Raw genomic sequence first — 26281 nt, 5'->3', positions numbered from 1 at the left:
TATCGGTCTGAGGGAGGTAATTGGCAGGAGGCGGTCTCTCAGGTACCCAGGTCCGATGCCATGTAGGGCTTTATAGGTAGCGACCAGCACCTTGAAGCAGATTCGGAGACTAATGGGTAGCCAGTGCAGCTCGCGGAGGATAGATGTGACGTGGGTGTACCTAGGTGCACCCACAATTGCTCGCGCGGCTGCATTCTGGACTAACTGAAGTCTTCGAACACTCTTCAAGGGCAGCCCCATGTAGAGCGCTTATCATTTATTTAAACTTGTATGCCGTCCTATTCCCGGAGGGACTCCGGGCGGCTAACAAACCAAAGGAATGGGGAACAATATAAAGAAAAGAAAACAAGACAGAAAACAAAATATGTAGTTAGATATGTAGTTAGTTCTTCTCAAAAACCAACCAGAACATCAAAAAAAGGGAGTCCAGATTCCACAATGTTTTGAATCACCGATTAGCCGGGATTTCTCGTGGATTTCTGGCTTCCATAGTTTATACATTCAAGGACATGCTTTTTATTCAGAATTTGCGTACTTACATTCACACTGTATGACGTCTAAATTAAATTGCTGAACAGCTCCCATGCTGATCTGTTTCAAGTCGCCGTCCAACAGCATCTGCATCAGGGACGTTGAGAGATGCTGGCATGCCGACATACAGGCGGTCTGTGCTACTTTTCCCTATTAAAGAAAAGGCAATACATTACAGAAATAAACTGGCACCTCTTGTCACAAAGATCTCACCAATTCTCTCCCCCCCCCCAGCATTAATTCAACTCAAGACAATCAGATAAGGAATGCTTGGCTTTGTTTCACAACAATAGTTTCCCTTGGATGCTCGAGCCGACATCCAAGAATTTCCAAATAGACAAAAATGGCTAAGGTATTATTATTATTTTTTAGTCTTGTGAAAAAAATTAGGGGACAAAAACGGTCTTGATCTTTACGGTTCCACCACAAAACCGCGAACGACAAAATCGCGGTCGACAAAAGCGCGTATGTGACGTCATCACAGCGCGACGGAAACGATCGAAAAATGTAAAAATAAAGCGAAAACCTTACCCTAACCACCCCAAACCTAACCCTTAACCTAACCCTAAACCTAACCCTAAACCTAACCGTTAACGTAACGAAAAACCTAACGCTAACCCTTAACCTAACGCTAAACGTAACGCTAATGCTGTAAAGCTAACCCTAATCCTTAACCTATCCCTAACCCTAACCCTAAACCTAACCCTTACCTTTATGTGAATCGGCTTGCTGTAATTTAATTTTTATTAATTTTTATTTCAATTTTTCGATCTTTTTCGTAGCGCTGTGATGACGTCAAATGCGCGATTTTGTCGATCGCGCTTTTGTGGTCCGCGGTTTTGACGGGTCACGGATCTTTACAGGATATTACTACAGATGTCCCTGGAAGCTATATTATTTTCTGCCCAAACCCTCAGTTTTGCTTTCCTCCCGATCCAATAATTTTTTTTTGTGTTTGTAAGTGGGAGGATTCTAAATATTTTAAAAAATGACCAACTTGCATGAAGCTCTCCATCGGTTCACGATATTCATAACTGTTCAAAGGCATTTCATATTAACAGTTTTAAGTCCCATTGGCCAGTAGCTAATAAAAGAAAAACCACAGACGTGGTTGATGGGAGATAATACAAAAATTTTGGTGGGTGGGTGTGTTTCCAAGAAAGGAAGCTCCATTCATTTTAGTGAATTTATGGTTTTAGTAATTGACCAATTCAGACGTAAGCTAAAGAAACAGCGTGTCAAGTATTAGCAAACATTGCATTTTGCTAAATAACTAAGGTTCCTTCTCATTTCAAGATTTTAAAGAAGTCTTTTCTTTGCAACAATAACCACAATAGACTTATCAGTCACCTGGCCATATAACTAATCTATTCTGTAGCCTTCCACAGTGAATTCTTCTGCATGTTTATTTAATACTAAATTGCATCACAATCCTTGACACACAATCCTTGGGAATAAGCACCACAGGATATTTGCATATGGATTTAGGTTGTGTTCTTGGATTGTTTTAGTTCAGAATGAATTCCGTATCAGGTCAATCCATGGCTGATCTCAAGTCAGACATATTAGTTGGATGAAAAAACATTGGAAAATATTCAATTCCATTCAATTTATGAGATTTATAGGCCGCCCAATCCCGGAGGACTCTGGGCAGCTTAGAAAGAAAGAAAGAAAGAAATTTAAAAGTTCCCCAACACGCATACGGTCTGATCAGGGCTGGACCCTACATGATAAGGTCAACAGCCCCAGGCCTGCCGGAACAGCCAGGTTTTAACAGCTTTTCTGAAGGCCATGAGGGTGGGTGAGGTCCGGACCTCTGGGGGTAGCTGATTCCACAGGGTCGGAGCAGCCACAGAGAAGGCTCTCCTCCGGGGGCCCGCCAGCCAACACTGTCCGGCTGATGGCGTCCTAAGGAGGCCCACCCTGTGGGATCTTATCGGCCGTTGGGAGGTGTGTGGCAGTAGGCGGTCTCGCAAATACGCTGGTCCTGAAAATACCAGGGCGCTACACTAGATTGGGAAGTTGAGAAAATAACTTTGGTATCGCTACTGCTGCAGAGAAAGCTACATGAGTAATTTCATGTAATCCCCAGAAATGAACATGACCAGTCTGTTTATTTTATCTTGTGATATGAAGCTTCCAGAGGGGGGAAAAAATGGAATAATGTAAACACAAGGGTGTTTCTGGATATAATATTTTATACTAGAGTAAGGAGTCCTCGATTTATGATCATAACTGAGCCTGCAATTATGGTCATAAGTCACTGTGGTTGTTAGGTTGGTCCATGCCCTATCTTACAACCTTCCTTGTGGTGGTCATTAAGCAAATACAATTGTCAAGAGAACACCAACGATCGTTAAGCAAAATTGTTTTATCCAATGGGAGGTTTTGCTGGAGACGAGAAGTAAATGCTAGAAACCGGCAAAAAGAAAATGTCAAAATTTGCCGTGTGACCACAGGACTCTCTAAATCAGTGTTTCTCAACGTTGGCGACTTGAAGTCCTGTGGACTTCAACTCCCAGAATTCCCCCAGCCAGCACAGCTGTGCTGGCTGGGGGATTCTGGGAGTTGAAGTCCACAGGACTTCAAGTCGCCAACGTTGAGAAACACTGCTCTAAATGATTGACAAGAGTCCAGTTGGTTGTTGAGGACTACATGTAAATGCTGTGTCAAAAGACATTTCACAATTGTTCACATTTTTTTTCAAATAAGTGGTTTTGTGGCAAGAGAATCCTTGAAGGAACCAATTTGAAGCAGAAAAATTCCCTCCAATGAGAAGGGATAATGGCAAAACCACAGCCTCCTTATGAAAACAATATACTAAAACGAATCAATATTTTCAAACCAATTTAGCATTTATATGTTCCCAACTATAACAAAATATTAAAAAGTATATCTTTAGGAAATTCTACCTATTTTCCTCCTCGGTATTTATATGTGGGCAATATATATATAGCATCACGTAAGCTATAATGGCTATGTCACACTTCAAAAATTACTTGGAAAAACGTGCAGACATTTTGCGTCTCTGCTCTTCATTAATATAGTCCAGCCTTTTTTCAGGCCTCCAGAACATACAGCTGCTTAGAGTTTAATGAGTGTCATCTTGTTATCCAGACTCCTGTCAAAGCTTCAAGAAAGTTGGGTTATTTTAATGAGTACCAGTAGTGTTGTGGGCACGCAAGATTCAAAGCACTCCTTCCGAATCATGTTTGAAGCATGTACCCGCCATAAATCTTCAGCAAGCTGCTTCTAAGGGGTCTTTTTGTTTGCTCATTCAAAAATTGAATTTTTTTTTCCTCAAACTATACAGCGACTGAAACAAGCCAACTACCGAAAGCCAACTATATCAATCAAACATATAAAAAAGTGAATACACAATCCGCATGCTTAAAAAACAGCTGCCAAAGTCACTCATAATTACACTAACAGACATGCAGTGCTATTCCCCCAAATGGAACCGTATCAATATGAATGAAAACCGTGAAGCCTTGAAGGGGAGGGGATAGAAGGAAAGATAAGAATCAATGGGCTTAAACTGAATTATGAGATTAACACGTTTAAGATACAAATTGGAAGTCTTATTTCGATTGAATAAAACAACTGCGCCTTTTGATGTAATGCAGGGCCCATGTTTTATGCAACAGATTAGCAATAGCAATAGTTAAGACTTATAGACCGCTTCATAGGGCTTTCAGCCCTCTCTAAGCGGGTTACAGAGTCAGCATATTGCCCCCCAACAACAATCCGGGTCCTCATTTTACCCACCTCGGAAGGATGGAAGGCTGAGTCAACCTTGAGCCTGGTGGGATTTGAACAGCCGAACTGCTGAACTGCAGTCAGCTGAAGTAGTGCTGCATTTAACCACTGCGCCACCTCGGGTCTAATGGCTTTGATGCCTTTGTAGTATTTTATTTACTTGTATCCCGCCTTTATTATTTTTAGAAATAGCTCAAGGCAGCAAAACACATCCAAGATGCCTTCCTCCTCCTATTTTATATATTTTTTATATTTTTCCCACAACAACCCCCCTGTGAGGTGAGTTGGGCTGAGAGAGTGTGGCTGGCCCAAAGACACCCAGCTGGCTTTCATGGTTAAGGCGAGACTTGAACTCACCATCTCCTGCTTTCTAGCCTGTTGCCTTAACCACTAAACCAAACTGGCTTAGATATAAAACATATATCATGTAACGTATATAAATATCGCCAATCCCCAAACTAGCAACCAATTAAACCTCATTAAGGCTTGTTTGGCGGTTCTAGCAGGGGAGCGCAGCTATGGTATACCCTTGACCGGAGATCGGTACACTCCTTCTATCTGGGATGGTCGTCCTCTTCCACCGAGCGCGCGGCTTCGGGGGGGGGGACGCACGTGGAGCGGTGAGGGAGGAAGGGGACACCCGCCTAGCCAGCCAGATCAGCCGAATCAGCCCTGGCGATCAATGGGGTGACAGATGTCGCAGCCGGATCGCCCTCGCATCCCCAAAAAAACTCATTAACATTGCTATATATTGATGTATTTATATTGGGTTTCCCGTTTTGTCTTCCAAGCTAGGCATTCAGAGTTTTCAGATCAATGTGTTAATAGTAGTGGAGCACAAAGTAATGGTTACAATGCATGATTACAAGAGAAGCTACAAGGCTTTTTTTTAAAAAGTCGAGTTTCATAAACGTACATCAAGTGCATGTTTTATGATGAGAGACAAATGCTAACACCCCTATTCAAAGATGCAACGGAACCGCTTTCAACTATGCACTCCGACTACAGGCTTATTGCTGTTATGGCATTAACAAACACATGCACAAAGGGGGGGGGAAGTTTGCATTATCTCTATTTGAGATAAGTAGGTTTTTATCCTGGCAAAAATGAAAAAAAAAAGCAAGCCCTAAAATTTAACCATAAGCTAGAAGTCTACATAATATACTAGAATAATTTTGTTGTGGGTCTGTGTACGTTTTATACATGTAAAATTACACTACACGTTTTGTTTTGTTTTTAAATATAACTCTTCCAAGTTGAAAATATAGCTGTTAAATACATTTATTTATGAAACTACGAATCCAAATTCACGTTGAAGAATTTAGCTCTCCGTACTTTATTGCTCAGCCTTATCACATATACGTTTGAAACGAACTAAAAACAAACTTATTCTATATAATGCAGATATGAACCCATTAATGTGATATTGCTTTTTGAATTTATTGTTAAGTTGCACCCAAATTATTTGTAGCAATAAATACTAAATTTATCGGTGATGTTTCCTTAACACCAACTGTACTTGATTGCTCAGGCTTATCACATATATGTTTGAAACAAACTAAAAACAAACTTATTCTATATAATGCAGATATGAACCCATTAATGTAATATTGCTTTTTGAATTTATTGTTAAGTTGCACCCAAATCATTTGTAGCAATAAATACTAAAAATATCGGTGATGTTTCCGCAACGCCAACTATGTAATGACTATTATCTCATCACTTCTAACATCTTTGCATTTATTTGTCGGTTTCAACTATCTCTACGTTTTGTTTTACCTTTGCAAAAGCACAAGAAATAAGGCTTTCGACACGTTAAAAATAACACCTGCTACAAAATATAACACCTAGAATTCCCCCCTCTTCTTCTTCTTCTTCACATCTGCTAAAGACCGCATTGGGAAAGAGAGGAAAATCCTTGGACAAACGTCTTATATTTCAAAGCTGCTTGTAAAAGAGAATCTGCTGACATGTTAAATCTTTTCTGTGCTGCCCCCAAAGCTTTTTCTCTTAGGAACAATTGCTGTAAAGAAACATTCGGCCCTTAGGAAATTCCCAAAGGGTCAGCCATATGCATCCTTCCATGGCACCTCGGCGGTGGGCGCTCCTTCGGCCTACGCTCGAACGTCTCAAAAGCAGCTTTCATCCTTCGGTGGGGTGTCAGTCAATATGATTTATGGACTGCCTTCAACAAAGTCAGGGCATAGAGAATGAGAAATATGACTAGCATCTCCTAATTTGTTTTGTATTGAGCCACTTAGGAGTCAAAAGAGCCGATGTCAGCCGGAGACCAGCAACACAATTAACCAGCCGGTGACAGATTCACCCATCCTCCCTGCCAGGCTGTGCCAATCAAGGGCAGCGTGAAACGACATTTGGAAGGATCAGTAAGAAAGTCCTTTCTCTAAGTAGGCGATGTGGGGGCTTCTGATGGACAGTTTTTGACTATAGCTTGGAGAGGACTATCACGCTTTACCCAATAGGCCCCCCGCTGCAAGCTGTGAAATAAGGCTTTTACTGCCAATCATAGAAACAATAAAACACAATCGCCAGGCAAAGAGCGAACAACAAGACTTGTCTGTTAGCTCCGGCAAATCTAGCTTCATTGTTAATTTAACAATATTACATGACACGTTAAGGGGAAGCTGTCTTAAACACAAAATTCAAATTCAGGTATTTAAGTGTGTATCTTAAAATGGATATTTGTGGTGACGGGGAGGATTAAAATGGTTTGATCAATGATAACAAAAATGTAATGGGAGGTGGGGTGTTAGGGGGGAGGGTGGGGAGAGGGGGAGATATATACGATGAGTTAGATTTCAATGTAATGCGACTTCACATGTATACTGTTTCTCTTTAATTTCTCCGTAAAAATAGGACAAGCTGAATACATTGACGTATAGTGGAAATACACCAAGGGGAGGAGGAGTGGGATAGAAGAAAGACGGGTAGAGAGGGACGGGGGAGAGGATGGGAGGGAGGGAGTGGATCGGGAGAGAGGAGTGGTAGAGGGGGAGGGGAAGTAGGGTAGAGGGGGATGATGGAGGGAAGAAAGAAAGTTGGAGGGGGGTGGAAGAAAGAGGTGTATGGAGGGTCGAAGAGGTATATTGGGTTTCTATTTTGGGGGGTGTTGTTGACAAGAGGAATTGCTGTGATTATTGTTTAATGTTGTATGGCCCCGGCTATGCACAGTATATATGTGACTGTATGAAAATGAAAAAAATGGAAAATAAAAACAGGAAAAAAATGTTACCTTCACTAATGAAGAATATGTTTGCCACTATGTTGGACAATAACTGATAAACACAGCGTCTATTCTCTTGTACTAAATGAAGTTTAATAAGCACCTAAAGTTGATTGGCTGACCAAAAAATAATGAGGATGTATTTATATGAACGCATAACAAGGTAATATGTAGGCAGGCCTTTTTTAGATGCCCAGCTGGGATCTTTTGGACAAAGGACAGATTTCACCAAGAACAAGAATGCTTACTATTCAAATAAAGCAATCCTGAAAAAGACTGTTAACACAAACTAAATCTCCTTTATTTCCCCAATTTTTTACCAAACAAATGTTAAGATTTATTTAAGAGGGGGAAAAAATATCCATAATGTGTGAAGTCTTTCAGAATGATTCTAAACCACGAGAGAGGGAGAGAGGATGGGAGAGAGGATGGGAGGGAGGGTGAGAAGGAAGGGAGGGAGTGGATCGGGAGAGAGGAGTGGTAGAGGGGGAGGGGAAGTAGGGTAGAGAGGGATGATGGAGGGAAGATAGAAAGTTGGAGGAGGGAGTGGAAGAAAGAGGTGTATGGAGAGCGGAAGAGGTATATTGGGTTTCTATTTTCTGGGGTATTGTTGACAAGAGGAATTGCTGCGATGATTGTTTAATGTTGTATGGCGCTGGCTATGCACAGTATATATGTGAGTGTATGAAAATGAAAAAATGGAAAATTAAAAAAAAAAAGAATAGCAATAGCAGTAGCAGTTAGACTTATATACCGCTTCATAGGGCTTTCAGCCCTCTCTAAGCGGTTTACAGAGTCAGCATATCGCCCCCCACAGTCTGGGTCCTCATTTCACCCACCTCGGAAGGATGGAAGGCTGAGTCAACCTTGAGCCGGTGAGATTAGAACCGCTGAACTGCAGATAACAGTCAGCTGAAGTGGCCTGCAGTACTGCACCCTAACCACTGCGCCACCTCGGCTCTTACGAATGATTCTAAACCACGTAAGAACTGATGACAGAATGTGTTTCCATAGCTACAAGCTTGCACATCAAAACATCTGTTGATCTTTCTTTCGGAAGATCTACAATGTGAAGATAAATGTACCCTATAAAACACGTCGCAGTACCAACACCGGCCAAATAGACCACAAGAACTGATAACAATTCTGAAATAGAAAACCAATCAGCCCTTGCAAATTATCTTGGTTACAAGGTCTAGTCCAAGGAATATATAAATGAAGAGTTCTGTGGATTTGCTTCTCCAACACATGAATGTCTCTTGTAATACTGAACAAATTGTTCAATTTCTTGCTGATTGGATAACAAACAATATTCCCCCATATTATAAGGTGTACATGGGGAACAAGTTGCTTTTATAGAAGATCTGACACACAACCAAGAGCAGGAAGAAGTCCCTGCGGATTTTAGCCCGCTAGTCGTTGCTGACTTTAGGAGACGGTGTTCATCTCTATTTCTTTAATAGCAATAGCAATAGCAGTTAGACTTATATACCGCTTCATAGGGCTTTCAACCCTCTCTAAGCGGTTTACAGAGTCAGCTTATCGCCCCCACAGTCTGAGTCCTCATTTCACCCACCTCGGAAGGATGGAAGGCTGAGTCAACCTTGAGCCGGTGAGATTTGAACCGCTGAACTGCAGATAACAGTCAGCTGAAGTGGCCTGCAGTACTAACCACTGCGCCACCTCGGCTCTTAAGCCATTGAGCCATTGACATTTCTGTGATCATGTGTCCAGCGTGACATCATGCCACAACGCAAGGCAACCGAGCCACATAATACATTGGAAACAATATTTCATATAAATATATAAAGCAGAGGTAGATTATATATCAATTGGGTTGAACATACGGATAAGTCAATGAGTGCAAAATGAAGTGACCACATATTAATTTTTTAAAAAATGGCATCATCATATAACACCATTGTTGCAGAATCTGGGTTATTTGACAGTTTATGTTGGCGATCAGGCTTAAAGTTCCAAATGGTTTGGGGCCTGGTCACCTTCAAGACCACTTGATCCAAAGGATGCCTGCAGGAAGTGCTTGGCGATAGTCCATGCCCTGTATGAAACATAATGACTCACAAGGGACCTTCAGATAAGTGTTCCTTGGAGAAGATCCCTCCCGTGGAATGTCCTTCAAACAGGCATAAGATCAACACCCTCACTCCAAGGAAGTTGTTTTTCAAACTGCTTTTTAAATATGCATTTGGGGACTGAAGTGAGAACAGGAGATATACCAAAACTGAGATGAATATGGAGATGAGTTGTAATTTTTTATTATTACGATAGTATTTATTTAGTAATTATAATGTATTTGCTTAAATATCTACAAGATTCAAACATTTGTAATAAATTAATATTCAGCAAAGCAAGACTAATAAATAAAAGCTTAAGAAGGATGTGAAGACAGCCTTGGTCAATTCTGTGCTTTAGTTTTATATAATTGAATATTCTGCAAATTGCTTGGCCATAATAGACAGCATGGATATGTATGAAGGGAAAGCCAGAAACAAGTATATTTGGAACATTCTCTGTTGTGAAAAGTACTTTGTATGATAAAAAAAATCACCAAAACTAATTTATTGGGCAACTAACTCTTTCTTTTTCTTTTTAACTAACTAACAATTATAGTAGTATTTATTTATCTATCAAATTTTGAAACCACCCATCTCTCTCATGCAGGGACATATAAAATATTAAAACACAAAAACAACATATAAAATTTAAAAAGAGACAAGGATGATTAAAATTCAGTGTTAAAAATTAGTTAAAAGGCTAAGTTTCCTGTATTACAAGATGGATGGCAAATACATTTGAAAATTATAGATAGATAGATAGATAGATAGATATATAGATAGATAGATAGATAGATAGATAGATGATAGATAGATAATGAAAAATTAATTAATTTGGATATATCTATTGGATCCAAAATATTCAATTAACAAAATTAGGGTGACCTTATACAATTTTTAAAACGCCTAAATATATTCTTCATAAAGTTCAAATTCAAATTAGAAATCATCTTTTAGTAAATTAAAGCATAATTCTCATAAATGTTTGCTATCAGAGCAAAATCTCAGGTCCGTGAATTGTCATAACAATCGACACTTATTTTGAATAAGTGTCAACTTTGAATTCGTTTAATGGGAAGCAAGAAACTTTATTCCTAAAGGAAATATATGTGCATTGAGCTAATAAGTATCTTTCTCTCTTGGAATAGATCATTAATCCATAAGTCTTGGTACAGATTTCCATTTATATAGGACAGTATAAAAATAACTGGGAAATGTTGAATCACAGCTTTAGCATCTGTAAATACAGAATTTACCTAAATACTTTTAGTTTCATTATCTATATAAGGGGCATGTCAAAAAACTAAGAGCTATAGAATAAAATGCAGAAACTGATAAAGCTAGAAATAAAACAAAAGAACTAACTGTTTCAGGTAATAACTTCTTTGATATTTCCAATTTTACAAGTATAATGCAAGCAAGATTTCAATTTAACGCTGGGATATGCCATTTCTCAAATTTAAAAGGCAAATATAAGCAGCTCTGTCTGAAATTCAAGCTGCTTATAAGAGCACATAAGTGCAAAATTTGGAAGTGCCCATGTTAAAACTGCAATGTAAATTAGTTCCTGAAATCGAATATATTTGTTAGAACGATAAAAAAACTGGAAAAGCAGTCATTTTGCTGCATGGTCAAAATTCACTTATTATTGTGCAAACTTCCTCTAGTTGCGCCTTCTAAATGTACTGGTCAAAAACTCTTCAAAACAAGCAGAATGGAATAAATTCCAAAGCATCTGAAAGCAGCTAATTTAGGAATATGAGTATATAAAAGGATCTGTCAGCTAGCACTCTCTGTTTCACATTATCCATTCCTTTATGACTATATATTCCGGTATATCTGCAGTTAATCTCATTACATGTTGCCTCATAATTATTGGCCAGTTCTTGTCTTGAATACATCAGTTTTCACAATGGAAGAGTGAAAGGGATTATTTAATCTAGAGTGGTAAATAGATCAGTTTTTCTGCTCTCCATTGATACCACTAACATTTGGTTCAAACGGTTAATTTCGTGGCTAACTTTTGCTTATTTTTAAATGCATCAAATTAGATTTATTAAGCATTTACTAAAGATAGCTAAATGTGAAAGCGGTATTACAGTTTTCCCTAACTCTTTCTCCAACTCTTAAAATATTCAGCAGAACGTTTTACATAGCTCCCAGCCATTAAATTTGGTTGCTTTTATTTTACATATCTGAATCATATTTTTTTAAAAAAACTTTTTAGTAACTTGTCCTTTTTAAATTACGCTGTGGATGTTGAAAATTATGCAAAAATACTATCAACTGAAACAAACGTAATTTAGATAATGCAACCTAGGCAGACAGAATTCAATTATGCATTAATAACAAACGATTCTGCCTATTTAAAAGTTGCAATGGGTTCATCGAAATGCAAATATTGTGTTGGGCTAAAGTAAAATACTTAAAATAAGCCGATGACCTGAAAATAATGGGGGCACAGATCCTTTAAAGCAATCCATCATCTTTATGAAAATACATTTGGGTACAGACATTCTCCTCCCTTCAAAAAGTATGTTTTTAAAAGAGGCTAAAACTTTCACCAGCTCTATTATTCTCAGCCACTATCTGGCCATTTTAACCTGATTTCGTATGCACATCCCATCGTTGCATTTTGACACCTGACCTCAAAATCCAAGAGGTCTTAAAAGTTTCCTTTGAATGGGTCTCATTTCAGATGCAACACAGGCTGTATCATGTTTCTATGAGACTTTAAAAAGTTCCTTCTGCCTTCTGTCCAAAAGACCAGGGTGAGTCTCCGACTCGGATTCTGCATGCTGCTATAACAATTTAGCAGTCAGTCAGATCAAACCAAAATAGGGGGCTTTATAATAAGTCACTCAATACTAAAGCAATAAGCCTGCAGGCAGTCCATAGTTAAGTTTTTCCAAGGGCATGCTTTTCTCAAGCTTGCAATCTACTTACCGACATGGCTGCATAGTCATTGTTGTTATTCTGAGAACGAAATCAGCAAGGCAATCAAAACAGAAAGTAAATTAAAAATACACTTGTCAACATTAAATTGCATTTGAGTAACAGAGGTGTGTGTGGGGGGGGTGTGAGCGTGTGATGGGACCCTCGAGAAAATAAATTAACACCTACTTCTAAGCTTTATTTCCTAAACATCTCAACAAGTTAAAAATATGATTCGAAATATGAATGGTTTTTAACCTCGTTTTGATAAAAGTCAACGAATCCCGCTTGTAATCTGTAAAAGCCTAACAGGTACGCGTCTAATTAATCTAATTTTATTTCAATAGGTTATCGTTTACCCTAAACTGATATTCAGACATGTTAAGGAATAATATAAAGCACAGGACATTAAAATACTCTGCATAAAATTGTGTTTCTTCCAAAAGAATGGAAAGATTTATCTGGCGTGCACTTGAATAAAATTGAGCATCTATTCAATTAGTATGAGAACTTTAGAATCTGAATAGATCCGAATTGCTATAGATGGCATACTCACATACATAATAGGTGGGGGATTTAAATCCCTCTCTTTTAGCAGCCCAGCGCTAACCCTCCATCTCTAAAAGCCTCAAGCTCCAAAATTCTCCAGAATAAAATTCCACGACATGCCACCAACCAAAGGATTAATCATCCAGTTATTTTAAGCTTCCTGTGTGCTCACATCTACTTGTGATACAATCCTTCCTTGTTATCATCGGTTCTATTCAAGGGCTTTCGCTATTAAAACACACTTAAGGGATTTGTGACAATCTGAAGTAACGTTTCATAAATATATATATATATTCTGCCATTACAGTAATTAACAAAGTTTTGAAAGCTGCTTACTTTCATTACAAGTATGGTCTTTTGACTTTATTTTACGTCAGTGTTTTTCTATCAAGTGACGACAACAGAAAAGGGAAAAGCAAAGAAATTTTGAAGAACAAAGCAAATAAAAATCAAAGAATGATTATACAACAACAGCCATGTATACAATGTCAACCTGAGGTCATCCTTCTCGGATTTGGAGCCTTTCAAACATGTTGGACTACAAGTCTCATCGTTTTCCTCTGAATTGGCATAATGTCCAACATATTTCAAGAGTATCAGTTGTGTGAAATCTATCATTGATAATGACGATAATGCCATCAAGTTGGTACATTAATTTATCGGTTCCACCACAAAACCGCGTTCGACTAAAGGGCGCTCGACGAAACCGCGTAGCTGACGTCATCACAGCGCAACAACAGCGCGGAGAAAAAAGCACGCTGTAAACGCTAAACCTAAAATTAACCTCTAAACCTAACCCCCCTAAACCTAATCCTAAACCTAACCCTAAACCTAACCCTTAACCTAACCCTAAACCTAACCCTAAACCTAACCCTTAACCTAACGCTAAACCTAATCCTAACCCTTAACCTAACCCTAAACCTAACCCTAACCCTAAACCTAACCCTAAACCTAACCCTTACCTTAACTTGAATCGGCTTGCTTTCAAAGCGCTATTTAAAGCGCCCTTCTTTCTCCGCGCTTGCTGTTGTCGCCCTGTTGATGACGTCAGCGACGCGGTTTAATCGGGCGCGCTTTAGTCGAGCGTGGTTTTGTCGTGCCATGGCTTTATCAACTCTTAACTAGCACATAGGTAAACCTTCTCCAGAAACATCTGTCCTCACCCTAGCATCTGACGCCCTTGGTATGTATTAAAAAAAAATCAGAGATTCATACATAATCTGGATTGCTTTCTTTACTGCATTTCTATTTCAAATTTCATTTCTTAAGAAAAAAAATTGAAAAATTATACTTTCCCTCACGTTTTAAAATTTTTCTATTGAAAGGAGAGAAGAGAATTCCAACTGAAACCTTAATTCAGTATGACCATTATATCAATCATATTATATTCTGAAGATGTCAGTAGGCACAAGTTAAAACAAAATTATGGCTGAATATGTTATGTTTGAAAAAGCTAAAAATGCCCAGCTACTTAACTACTAGAGAGTTTCTTACTTGTCTTCGGAATTGATAAACCATTATTCCTTATTTTTAGTTGAAGTCAAGTTCCATGATTTTATTTACAGTGTTTGTTGATTTTACTGGCATAGTTTTAAGTTATAATTTTCAACTATCTTAATCATGGGTATTACCCATGCTTTCTAGAAAAAAAAATCCAGATATAATTTTTCTACATACGGAAACCATTAATAAAAATGCTTCTCTAAGTGAAGCTAGGTTGATTTGTGATTGATCTCAGGAAGTTTGGAAATTTATCTGGAATAGGATTTCGGCAGAAATGAGGAGCCACGGAAATCTCACACAATAGCAAAGCCACTGCTTGATAAAATCTACACCTTTCAAGATCTGTTCTGATGTATAATAATATCCTAAAAGTATACTTTTATCAATAAAAATAATGATCATAAGCCAAGGGAGGGCATATAGGGTTTTGTTTCAGATTTAGCAGGTGATGTTCCAGTTGTGAGATATACACTGAAAGATCTGCATTTCCGTAATTGCTTAAGTGCCTATGAGAAATATTTCAATATTTTAAATTTAACTCGAGTTTTTACTGACTTTTAAGTTAATCAAAGTGTTACCTTAAGTGTGCTATTATTTGTCCTCCTATCCCAACCAAAATATTTATTTCCATTTAGAAGTTTAAAAAAAACCCTCCTTATTATGGGAGGTGATGCTGCAGGGAGAATAAAGCAGGAAAGCATTTTATTTAAATATGGAAAGTTTCCCTTGAAAGCCCAGTATTTACTTGATGAGGAAAGCCAATCCTTCAGCCTTATGATTTCTGTGAGATCTCAGAAAATCATCAACATGAGATCCTATTCTGAATCAGTTGGGACTTCTTGTATATTCTCACGTACTAAAGTTAGGGCTTTAGCGAGAGGCCTTAACTGAACCCTTGAACATGTATATTGCATGTAGAAAACACCTCTCTCTTCCCAGTTTAAATATTTTTAGGCAGAATACGCTGGGGAATATATAGAGGAATCTGTAGATTTGTTAACCATCCTGGAATAAAATATAGCCCAAGATGGACAAGTAATTTTTATGCACATATCCATTCCTTCTCTGGAAGATTAAACTTTTTTTTCATTCACAACTACTTGGGATGTTCTCAGCAGAAAATGGAATAGGTTTGTTTATTTATTTATTTATTATTTATTTGACTTCTATACCGCTTAATAGGGCTTTCAGCCTCATTCACAACTACTTGGGATGTTCTCAGCAGAAAATGGAATAGGTTTGTTTATTTATTTATTTATTTATTATTTATTTATTTGACTTCTATACCGCTTAATAGGGCTTTCAGCCTCATTCACAACTACTTGGGATGTTCTCAGCAGAAAATGGAATAGGTTTATTTATTTATCTATCTATCTATCATCTATCTATCTATCTATCTATCTATCTATCTATCATCTATCTATCTATCATCTATCTATCTATCATCTATCTATCTATCTATCTATCATCTATCTATCTATCTATCTATCTATCTATCTATCTATCTATCTATCATCTATCTATCTATCTATCTATCTATCTATCTATCATCTATCTATCTATCTATCTATCTATCTATCTATCTATCTATTTATTTATTTGACTTCTATACCGCTTCATAGGGCTTTCAGCCCTCTCTAAGCGGTTTACAAAATTTTTTAAGCAAATTGAGTCAGCAACTTGCCCCCACAGTCTGGGTCCTCATTTCACCCACCTCGGAAGGATGGAAGGCTGAGTCAACCTTGAGCCGGTGAGATTTGAACCGCTGAACTGCAGATCACAGTTCAGCTGAAGTGGCCTGCAGTACTGCACCCTAACCACTGCGCCACCTCGGCTCTTCTTGGAGTAGGTTCTCCTACTCCAACTACAAAGAATATGAAGAAATTTAGTCAGAATAAATGTTTCTCAACTTATCCAGAAAGAAGTGTCTTCACATCAATTCTAACCTTGTTTTTCGTACAATAAATCATTTTTACCCCTGCATTTTCAAGCATGGGAACATGTTTTATATTCTGAGCGTACTGCACGTTTTCATCATATATTTATTTAATAACTTCCTGCATAAAGGTAATTAATAACAAGGAAATATTTGGAATGAAATTGTTTTTCTTCTGAACTAGTTTATTTTCTCAGACTAGGGATATAAACATATCTCCATACATGACATAAAATGAGATCTGCACCTTCATCGTCTCTGTGTAAAGATCTGGATAAAATTTCCAAATGCATTCTCAGATAGAAGCGTTTAACTTCATTTTCTGGATAGCTGCCCTGATCTGCCCTATTTCTGCCGTCTTCACAACACGTTGACATGACCTTTCATGCCACAGATTCTACAGAAAAATTGCAGGATAGCCCTGGTTGAATATGCATCAGTTCAGATCTTGAAAAGAGTAGTGTGTTAGCCGTAGAAATCTTCATATAAAGGTGTTCTGTGAACTAAACTGTTTAAACATTAGTTCTTTATCTCTCTCCCCCAAAGTGGCTGAAGGGGAAATCGTGGCAATATCTATCTATCTATCTATCTATCTATCTATCTATCTATCTATCTATCTATCTATCTATCTATCTATCTATCTATCTATCTATCATAGCAAGGATTTTCCTAACTCAAAATTCCAGAACAATATTGATTGATTCATAGGGTATTTTCACATAAGATATGAAAACAATTGTAGGAGACGAAACGACAAGGGTCCAGACTAACAACCAAGACATCACATTGATAATTTCATTTAACTGAAGCACAATATATCTGATCCAATAACACTAACGAAACAATCACATCATAACTTGAATTTCCGAATAAATGTGAAATAAAAGCTTGTGAGGGAAAAAGTATCAAAAAATGCACAAAATCTAAAGCATTGACCGACAAGGACCAATTTACACCATACCTGTAAATGTGGTTTTAATATACATTCCCCTATAGTAAACCAGGTAATGTTAAATAAAAGTGTATATGTGTATGTGTGTGTGTGTGTGTGTGTGTGTATATATATATATGTTATATTTGTGCTGATAAATAAATAAAGGGAGACTAGTAAATATTTATTTATTTATCAGCACAAAAATAACAAATGTAACAAAAAGGCAACAGTAAAAAAATATTGGGTTTCTGTCTGGATGGTCTCTTGTGACGAGCCGAAGGACAGAGAATGGAAGTAGTGATCTTCCTCCTATATATATATATATATATATATATATATATATTTAATCAAGTTCAATAGTGTCTATTTTTTAAAAACACCTTTTGAAGTTTACAGCTATATAAAAATGGTTCAGAAATCTTATTTTACCCCTCCCAGTCCTCATAGTATATAGATTAAAACATAGCACATGGGTTATGTTGCTTTTAATGGTCCAAAAACTGGTCCCATTTGATAGGAGCAGTTGGAAACATTCAACCATTCATAAGAAGCAGAAAATGGGTAGAGAACTCAAAAGACCTCCACCTCTTCCTATTGCTAAAGGAAGCATAGAATGCCATTAACTAATTCTAAGTTATTGATGAGCAGCATTCATTATTTTAAAACTGGAGGGTGAATCCTGATAACTCAATACTAATGACACTATTACGGCTAGACTTAATGTGGGCCTTCAAGTCACTATCCAGATCCCCACACAAATCCCCAGACTAATTTGAGCCTATAACTGCAACAAGTTTTCTTTTTTTAAAAAAAAAAATGCTTAAAGCCAAATGCTCATTTTACTTATTTGAATATTTATTGATTTCCTGCAATAAGTGATTACTGTTCCCAAATAATGTGCATGACTGTCTAAAAGGTGTAAGTTAGCAAGTCCACAGTGTAAAATTATCTACGGTAATTGTCCAAAGTGCTCACTAAAAATGGAAAAGGGAAGACATTGAACGGGATAGGGATATCCTTGATTTATTGAGCATAGCTGTTTTTCTGATTGACATTATTACTCTTAAGATTTAGCAATAGCAATAGCAGTTAGACTTATATACCGCTTCATAGGGCTTTCAGCCCTCTCTAAGCAGTTTTTACAGAGTCAGCATATCGGCCCCCACAGTCTGGGTCCTCATTTCACCCACCTCGGAAGGATGGAAGGCTGAGTCAACCTTGAGCCAGTGAGATTTGAACCGCCGAACTGCAGATAACAGTCGGCTGAAGTGGCCTGCAGTACTGCACTATAATAGCAATAGCAATAGCAGTTAGACTTACATACCGCTTCATAGGGCTTTCAGCCCTCTCTAAGCAGTTTTTACAGAGTCAGCATATCGCCCCCACAGTCTGGGTCCTCATTTCACCCACCTCAGAAGGATGGAAGGCTGAGTCAACCTTGAGCCGGTGAGATTAGAACCGCTGAACTGCAGATAACAGTCAGCTGAAGTGGCCTGCAGTACTGCACCCTAACCACTGCGCCACCTCGGCTCTTCCAGTTTGTATCCTATCCTACTGTCCCAAAGCTGATCACAGACTTGCTTAGAAACAACACTAAACCCTTGGTTTAAATTGTTTTTTTAAAAAAGAACTTCTTCCTTCTTTTGGTTTTATTGAAAATCCAAGACTACAAGACATTTTTATTTCCCCTTGGGATTTATCAAAGTTTACTAAATCATCCAGATAATCGCTGGTTAATCTTAAATATGATTACCATATGTAGCCATTATTTATAAAGGTGGTTTGTTGACCTAACCCCCACCTCCTTAGGATTGCCTTGCTAACTGGAGTTGAACTAAAACAGGAGCCAATGCTTTCAAACTGCTTTTTCACAGCCAAACAAAAGGAGGGAGGGAAGAATAAACCTAATCTACATTTTTCCTATGTAAGTGCTGCATTTCTGCATTCCAGGGATGGGGATTTTCTCCTCCCATCTACCCGGTATGTCCTTAGATAACGTAGAAAATTAAAAAGTGAACTGCTATAGATTTGATTTTCTATACTTACAGGCAAATGAGTAAAAACCTGAAAAGTGCTTCTTAAGAAATTAATTAAATCCATTAAATAGCCACTAGCTCTCCCGTCAGGCTCAATCATTGTCCAATCGTAGTCAGCAAGCTGGATAAATTCATCAATTTTCTGGTTAAGTTTTGTATAAATCTCCCCTTCGGCAGCATGTCGTGCATCCTGAAAAGAAAATAATATTAAAAATGTCAATATAGCATTACTAACTTAAGGATAACTGCTTGAAATAAATTCTGTAAACCCAGCAGTTGTGGGCCAAGAAAAATAAACCGCTTAGAGAGGGCTGAAAGCCCTATGAAGCGGTATATAAGTCTAACTGCTATTGCTATTGCTATTCTTCAGAATAATGAATGCCTTCCGGGTTAGATTGGGATTTGGATTTATTTCATTTATATGCCGCCCTTTTCCCCGAGCGGGACTCAGGGCGGCTCACAATTCGGTCAGGGAATGGGGTACAGACAGGTGATAAAAAGACAAACATAACAATACACAATTTAAAACACACAACAACCATACCATTCGAGGAGGGGGGCAAAAGCTCTTTAGCCCCAGGCCTGTCGGAACAGCCAGGTTTTAAGGGCTTTGCGGAAGGCCTGGAGGGTGGTGAGGGTTCGAATCTCCACGGGGAGCTCGTTCCAGAGGGTCGGAGCAGCCACAGAGAAGGCTCTCCTCCGGGTAGTCGCCAGTCGGCATTGGCCAGAGGATGGAATTCGGAGGAGGCCTAATCTGTGGGATCTGATCGGTCTATTGGAGGCAATTGGCAGCAGGCGGTCTCTCAAGTACCCAGGTCCAATACCATGAAGGGCTTTATAAGTGACGACTAGCGCCTTGAAGCGTATCCGAAGACCAATAGACAGCCAGTGCTACTCCTAAGAAAGGGGTGTCAAACACAAGGCCTCCAGCCTACACGCGGCCCGTGATGTGGTCAGATCTGGCCTGCAGAGCCCATCCTGGAAAATGTAAGGGGCCGGCTTGCTTCGCTTTGGCCCAGTCTACCCAGTGCGAAAAGGAAACATGCCAGCAATTTGGGGAGTGCCGTCAATCTGGCAATGCCCACCAAGTCAGCCACGTTCAGTCAGGGCATCAAGCTGGCCATGCTCACCCAATTGGCCACACCCACCCAGTCAGGCCTGGCCACCCCCATCCCCACAGTCAACCACAGCCCCGATGCGGCCCTCAGCGAAGTTGAGTTTGACACTCCTGATCTAAGACCATCAAGGACCAGGAGGAAGAGGAGCGATGATAGAATACAGCCTCGTCTAACTGTGGTAGTAATTTCAAAGATGTCCGTATGGCCATTTTTGGTCTTAATACAGCAGTTTAATCATAGGTATAAGTCCTATTAAAGATAATAATAAAGACCATCGGTACATTGTACAAACATAGGATCTGCCAGAGAGATTCTTGGTGGACACTGTAAAAGGTTTTCTTAAAAATCAATAAAATTAATGGTCAGCCGATGTTAATATTCAAAGCAAAGTTCTATGATATTTCATAAAGTGAAGTTTTGTTTACAACAGGACTATTCCACCAAGAGGAGGGAAATGCCAATTGCCCAGCACACCTGAAGAATATTGATTTCGCTCATATAATTAAAAAGGCTCTGATAGGGAAGTTGAAGAAGTTACAATGCAGCTTAAATGAATTAGGTTTTTTCTCATATGATTTATTGCTCGTCATATAGTTAGCAATAGCAATAGCAGTTAGACTTCTACACCGCTTCATAGGGCTTTCAGCCCTCTCTAAGCGGTTTACAGAGTCAGCATATCGCCCCCAACAACAATCCAGGTCCTCATTTCACCCACCTCGGAAGGATGGAAGGCTGAGTCAACCTTGAGCCGGTGAGATTAGAACCGCTGAACTGAATCTATCCTCCGCGAGCTGCACTGGCTACCAATTGGTCTCCGGACACAATTCAAGGTGTTGGTTATTACCTTTAAAGCCCTACATGGCTTAGGGCCAGCCTATCTGCGAGACCGCCTACTGCCAAACACCACTCAACGGCCAGTAAGATCCCACAGATTGGGCCTCCTTCGGATACCGTCAGCCAGTCAGTGTCGGCTGGCGGGCTCCCGGAGGAGAGCCTTCTCTGTGGCTGCTCCGACCCTGTGGAATCAGCTACCCCCAGAGATCCGGACCCTACCCACTCTCATGGCCTTCAGGAAAGCCGTTAAAACCTGGCTGTTCCAGCAGGCCTGAGGCTGTTGACCTTATTATGTAGGGTCCAGCCCCGACTAGAACGAATGTGTGTTGTGAATTTTAATTTTTTTTAATTTTTCTTTTCTCTTTTTTCTTTCTCTTTGTAAGCCGCCCGGAGTCCTTCGGGATTGGGCGGCCTATAAATTTAATTAATTAATTAATTAATTAATAAACTGAAGGCAAAACAGCTGAGCACCATGAAGAAGAGGGATTTAACAGAGAATACCTGACGAGCTGTTATGAACTTCGCTGTGTTAACAATTCCCATTGGCCCTATTTATAACGTTTCACACGGTAATGGTAACTAAATGTTCTCCACGCAGAAAATACAAGAGGCTAATCCCTTGAGCATTTCTTTATCCTTCCCATCTTCCTTTAACCTTGACGACAGAGACTAATGCCGGAATTTGATAGGTATCATTTTAGATTTAGTTACAAAATAAAAGTGCTGAAGACAGAATTACTCTCAGTGGGAATAATCCCCTTTTCAATTGTTGGTCTGTAAAATCCTGCCCTGTTTGGGTATATACACAGTAAGGCAATTACTTGAAACTTAAGATGTAATTGTTAGGGAATTAACCGATGCCTGATTTTGTGCACTTTAAAAAAAAAAAGTCAGCGAAAGAAAACATTCCGAATTTGTACGAATAGGTTCAGAAATGAGAAACATAGACCCCCTTATTTGCACTGTTATTCCACAGATCGTTATCTAAAGTAAACACAGGTCATTATCTAAAGTATTAAAATAATACCTTTGTTGGGGTAGGATTTAACAGATCGTGCAGCTGGTTCCATGAGGCCAAAGAATACAAAGTCTGAATCCTCTCAAAACAACCGTACGACAAACTACATTTGAAATGGGCAGTTTCAAAATGATCATTCTAGGATAAGGCCACGAGTAAATTTATGAATTGATAAAAAAGATATGCACACCTGGATACAAACACATTCCTTGCATAAACCTCCTACAGAAACTTATTTGCTGTTTTATACGCATGAGTTGGAATAATTTCACTGAACAGAGAGGGTCTTACTTCTAAGTCAGTTCGGTTAAACTTAGCTGTTTGAAATCTTATAAACCTGATTTTATAGTCTCTACAGTGGACACATGAATCCCTTTTTTATTTTTTATGGTTGATCACACAGCCAGCCAGAATTTTAGGTTGAATTTTGGCATTTTTATCCTTCTATTAATTGGAATTGGAATTTATTGCACTTATATGCCGCCCTTTTCCCCGGAGGGGACTCAGGGCGGCTCACAATCCAAGTCAGGGAAGGGGGTACAGATAAGGAATAAAAAGACAAACAAAACAATACACAATTTAAAAGCACACAACCACCATACCATTCGAGGGGGGGGGGCAAAAGTTTCAGTTTCAGTTTCAGTTTATTATATTTATATGCCGCCCTTTTCCCCCGAAGGGGACTCAGGGCGGCTCACAACTCGAACCGGGGAAGGGGGATACAGACAGAAATTTTTAAAAAAACAGCAAGCATAACAATATATAATTTAAAACTCACAACAGTCATACCATTCGAGACGGGGGCAACAGCTCTTTAGCCCCAGACCTGTCGGAACAGCCAGGTTTTAAGGGCTTTGCGGAAGGCCTGGAGGGTGGTGAGGGTTCGAATCTCCACGGGGAGCTCGTTCCAGAGGGTCGGAGCAGCCACAGAGAAGGCTCTCCTCCGGGTAGTCGCCAGTCGGCATTGGCCAGCGGATGGAATTCGGAGGAGGCCTAATCTGTGGGATCTAATCGGTCTATTGGAGGTAATTGGCAGCAGGCGGTCTCTCAAGTACCCAGGTCCAATATTAAGTCCTTCCCAAGGACCTGGGATAGGCAGATGTTGTTTTTGATGGCGTTTGATATCCTTCCAGTTTCAGGCAAAAAATAGCAATAGCAATAGCAGTTAAGACTTATATACCGCTTCATAGGGCTTTCAGCCCTCTCTCAGCGGTTTACAGAGTCAGCATATCGCCCCCAACAACAATCCGGGTCCTCATTTCACCCACCTCGGAAGGATGGAAGGCTGAGTCAACCTTGAGCCGGTGAGATTTGAACCGCTGAACTGCAGATAACCCAATATTTTTACTTTGTTACTTTGTTATTTGTGTTGTATTTGTGCTTTATTTATCCATTTATTTATCAGCAAAAATACAACACACACACACACACACACACACACACACACACACACACACACACACACACACACACACACACACACACACATATATATATATATATATATATATATATATATATATATTGCACATAAAACATGAAACTAAAGCAATATATCTAGAAATTAGGAATTTGGCTATTTAGACTTGGAAACTGATCACATCTCCCATACCTTAAACGTTGAAAGACCATACAGTCTTGCTGTGTGGAGAGTTTCTTGGGAAATATTTGTAATGTTAGTTATAAAGTCTTCAAGATATTTACAAGCCTGTTCCAAATGCGTTGTATTTATGATAATTTGCACCAGCTTAAAAAAGAAAAAGTGAAAAGAGAGATACAAGAACAAATTGTAATAAAGCGCTTTTTAAAAGTTTCAGATTATATTTAAGCCACTGTTAAATTACAGAGCCCCCTCCTAAACCACATAGTACAAAATCTAACATATAGCATGTCATGGATTGATTATTTTAAAAAAAATGTCTATTTTAAAGGCAGATTAATGTGGAATACCAATGTGTGGGAAAAAAACCTCCACTGTGAACATTATGTGTAATTTTTCTAGCTTCAGGAAAATCTTTTTTACACTTAGATTATCCACTAAGAAAACCTTAAGTTGTTCCCTACAGAATATCTATGTGCTGGATAAAACATATTTTCCTATGCCATTTTTTTCACCATTTATTTGGACTGGAATCTACCAACTTTAGGAGTCTGTCAAGCACTACAGATTTAACATATGAGCTCAAATTACCTGAAAATCCCCTCCCCAGGGGAACCACAGGATCAAACACCAGGATGTATTTTTTTTTTTTTAAAAAAAACGTATCCACAATTCCTGATTTATTTTAAAAAGTTCTGGGGAAATTGCATGTTTCCCAAGGAGAAAGTTTGGAAATCCCCAAATGACCGAAAAATATTTGAAAAGCCCCTGACAATGTATTGAATATTAGAATATCAATATATGTCTCAGCACTTACCTCTGTCAAACCTATGTGAGGCTTTTTAATGAGGTTTTGCAAACAACTGCTTAAAGTTCTGGTCAGCAATAAATTTGTAGATTTTCTGAGCATGTCATCTATCTCTGTTGAACTGCAGGAAAAAAAATGAGATACTCTGAAAACAAAATAAACACTGCATATAAAATTACTAAATAAACATGCAGTTGTGTTTCTTTCCCGTTATTGATTGCGATCCGCTGTCAATATAGCTCTTGGCACGCTGATTTTTCTGGGAGTGCTTGGAACAGCTTTCCATTTAACGGATATCCTTCTAGTCTCTAGCGCCATATCCCACCCTAGATAGATGCGTTTGGCCACCAGTGCACCATTTGGCAGAAATTTAAACCTTTTCCATGTGACTGTTGACTTTGCATTCTTCATTTTGGGGATTCTGCACACCACTCACCAACTGTCACTCTCTTTAGCAATAGCAGTTAGACTTATATACCGCTTCATAGGGCTTTCAGCCCTCTCTAAGCCGTTTACAGAGTCGGCATATTGCCCCCATAATCTGGGTCCTCATTTTACCCACCTCGGAAGGATGGAAGGCTGAGTCAACCCTGAGCCGGTGAGATTAGAACCGCCGAGCTGCAGAACTAGCAGTCAGCTGAAGTAGCCTGCAGTACTGCACCCTAACCACTGCGCCACCTCGGCTCTTTCCCATTATGTACTGCCAGCATTCCCCACAGAGTGGGAGCAAAAATGAAAAATGAAATCGCCCATCTTTGCTCCATGTCTTAGCATTTATAGGCCGCCCGGAGTCCTCCGGGATTGGGCGGCCTATAAATGCATTAAATACAATACAATACAATACAATTTCATAATAAGGAAGAAGGAAAAGTCAACTATTGTTGGCAAAATAGTCATGCCACTGACAGGAGTCCCCAACTCCCAGTCCATGGACCAGCACCGGTCCGTAGCATGCCAGAAATTGGGGGACGCAAACAAGCGACGCTCCATCCACGAGACGTAGACAGCATGTGAAACCACACCCACTCTGGTCTGTGAAAAAACTCTCCCCATGGAATGTTGATTGTCTGCGAGTCCTTGGCATTGGGGTTCTCTGGTCTAGAAAAGGAAGCTTGCTCCACAGCTTCAGTGGAAAGATGACAGCAGTTAGACTTATATACCGCTTCATAGGGCTTTCAGCCCACTCTAAGCGGTTTACAGAGTCAGCATATCGCCCCCCACAGTCTGGGTCCTCATTTCACCCACCTCGGAAGGATGGAAGGCTGAGTCAACCTTGAGCCGGTGAGATTAGAACCGCTGAACTGCAGATAGCAGTCAGCTGAAGTGGCCTGCAGTACTGCGCCCTAACCACTGCGCCACCTCGGCTCTTATGATGAATCTGTGGGGCAATGCTCCCTGTGAT

General features: G+C 39.3%; 1 protein-coding gene across 9 annotated transcripts in view; it reads right to left on the bottom strand.

Moving 5' to 3' along the window:
- Positions 1–26281, bottom strand: part of EXOC6 (exocyst complex component 6) — a 113796-nt gene that overhangs the window by 33033 nt on the left and 54482 nt on the right. For 5 of the 9 annotated variants that reach the window (XM_087702605.1, XM_087702604.1, XM_087702611.1 and 2 more), the window contains exons 16-20: positions 24889–25000; positions 24084–24218; positions 19512–19691; positions 12556–12585; positions 540–681 (exon numbers count right to left, since the gene is read on the bottom strand). In XM_087702605.1, coding sequence (XP_087558731.1) covers positions 540–681; positions 12556–12585; positions 19512–19691; positions 24084–24218; positions 24889–25000 — 599 coding nt within the window. The remainder of the gene's footprint in view (positions 1–539; positions 682–12555; positions 12586–19511; positions 19692–24083; positions 24219–24888; positions 25001–26281) is intronic. The other 4 variants (XM_087702608.1, XM_087702606.1, XM_087702612.1 and 1 more) reach the window with 1 other exon arrangement.

The sequence above is a fragment of the Thamnophis sirtalis genome, unplaced genomic scaffold (assembly GCF_051295495.1).
Source record: "Thamnophis sirtalis isolate CommonGarterSnake01/CBP01778 unplaced genomic scaffold, rThaSir2_p1.2 scaffold_15, whole genome shotgun sequence".
In the NCBI taxonomy this organism is placed as follows: Eukaryota; Metazoa; Chordata; class Lepidosauria; order Squamata; family Natricidae; genus Thamnophis; species Thamnophis sirtalis.
The sequence above is the reverse complement of the archived record's forward strand: the minus strand, read 5'-3'. Positions and strand labels throughout refer to the sequence as shown.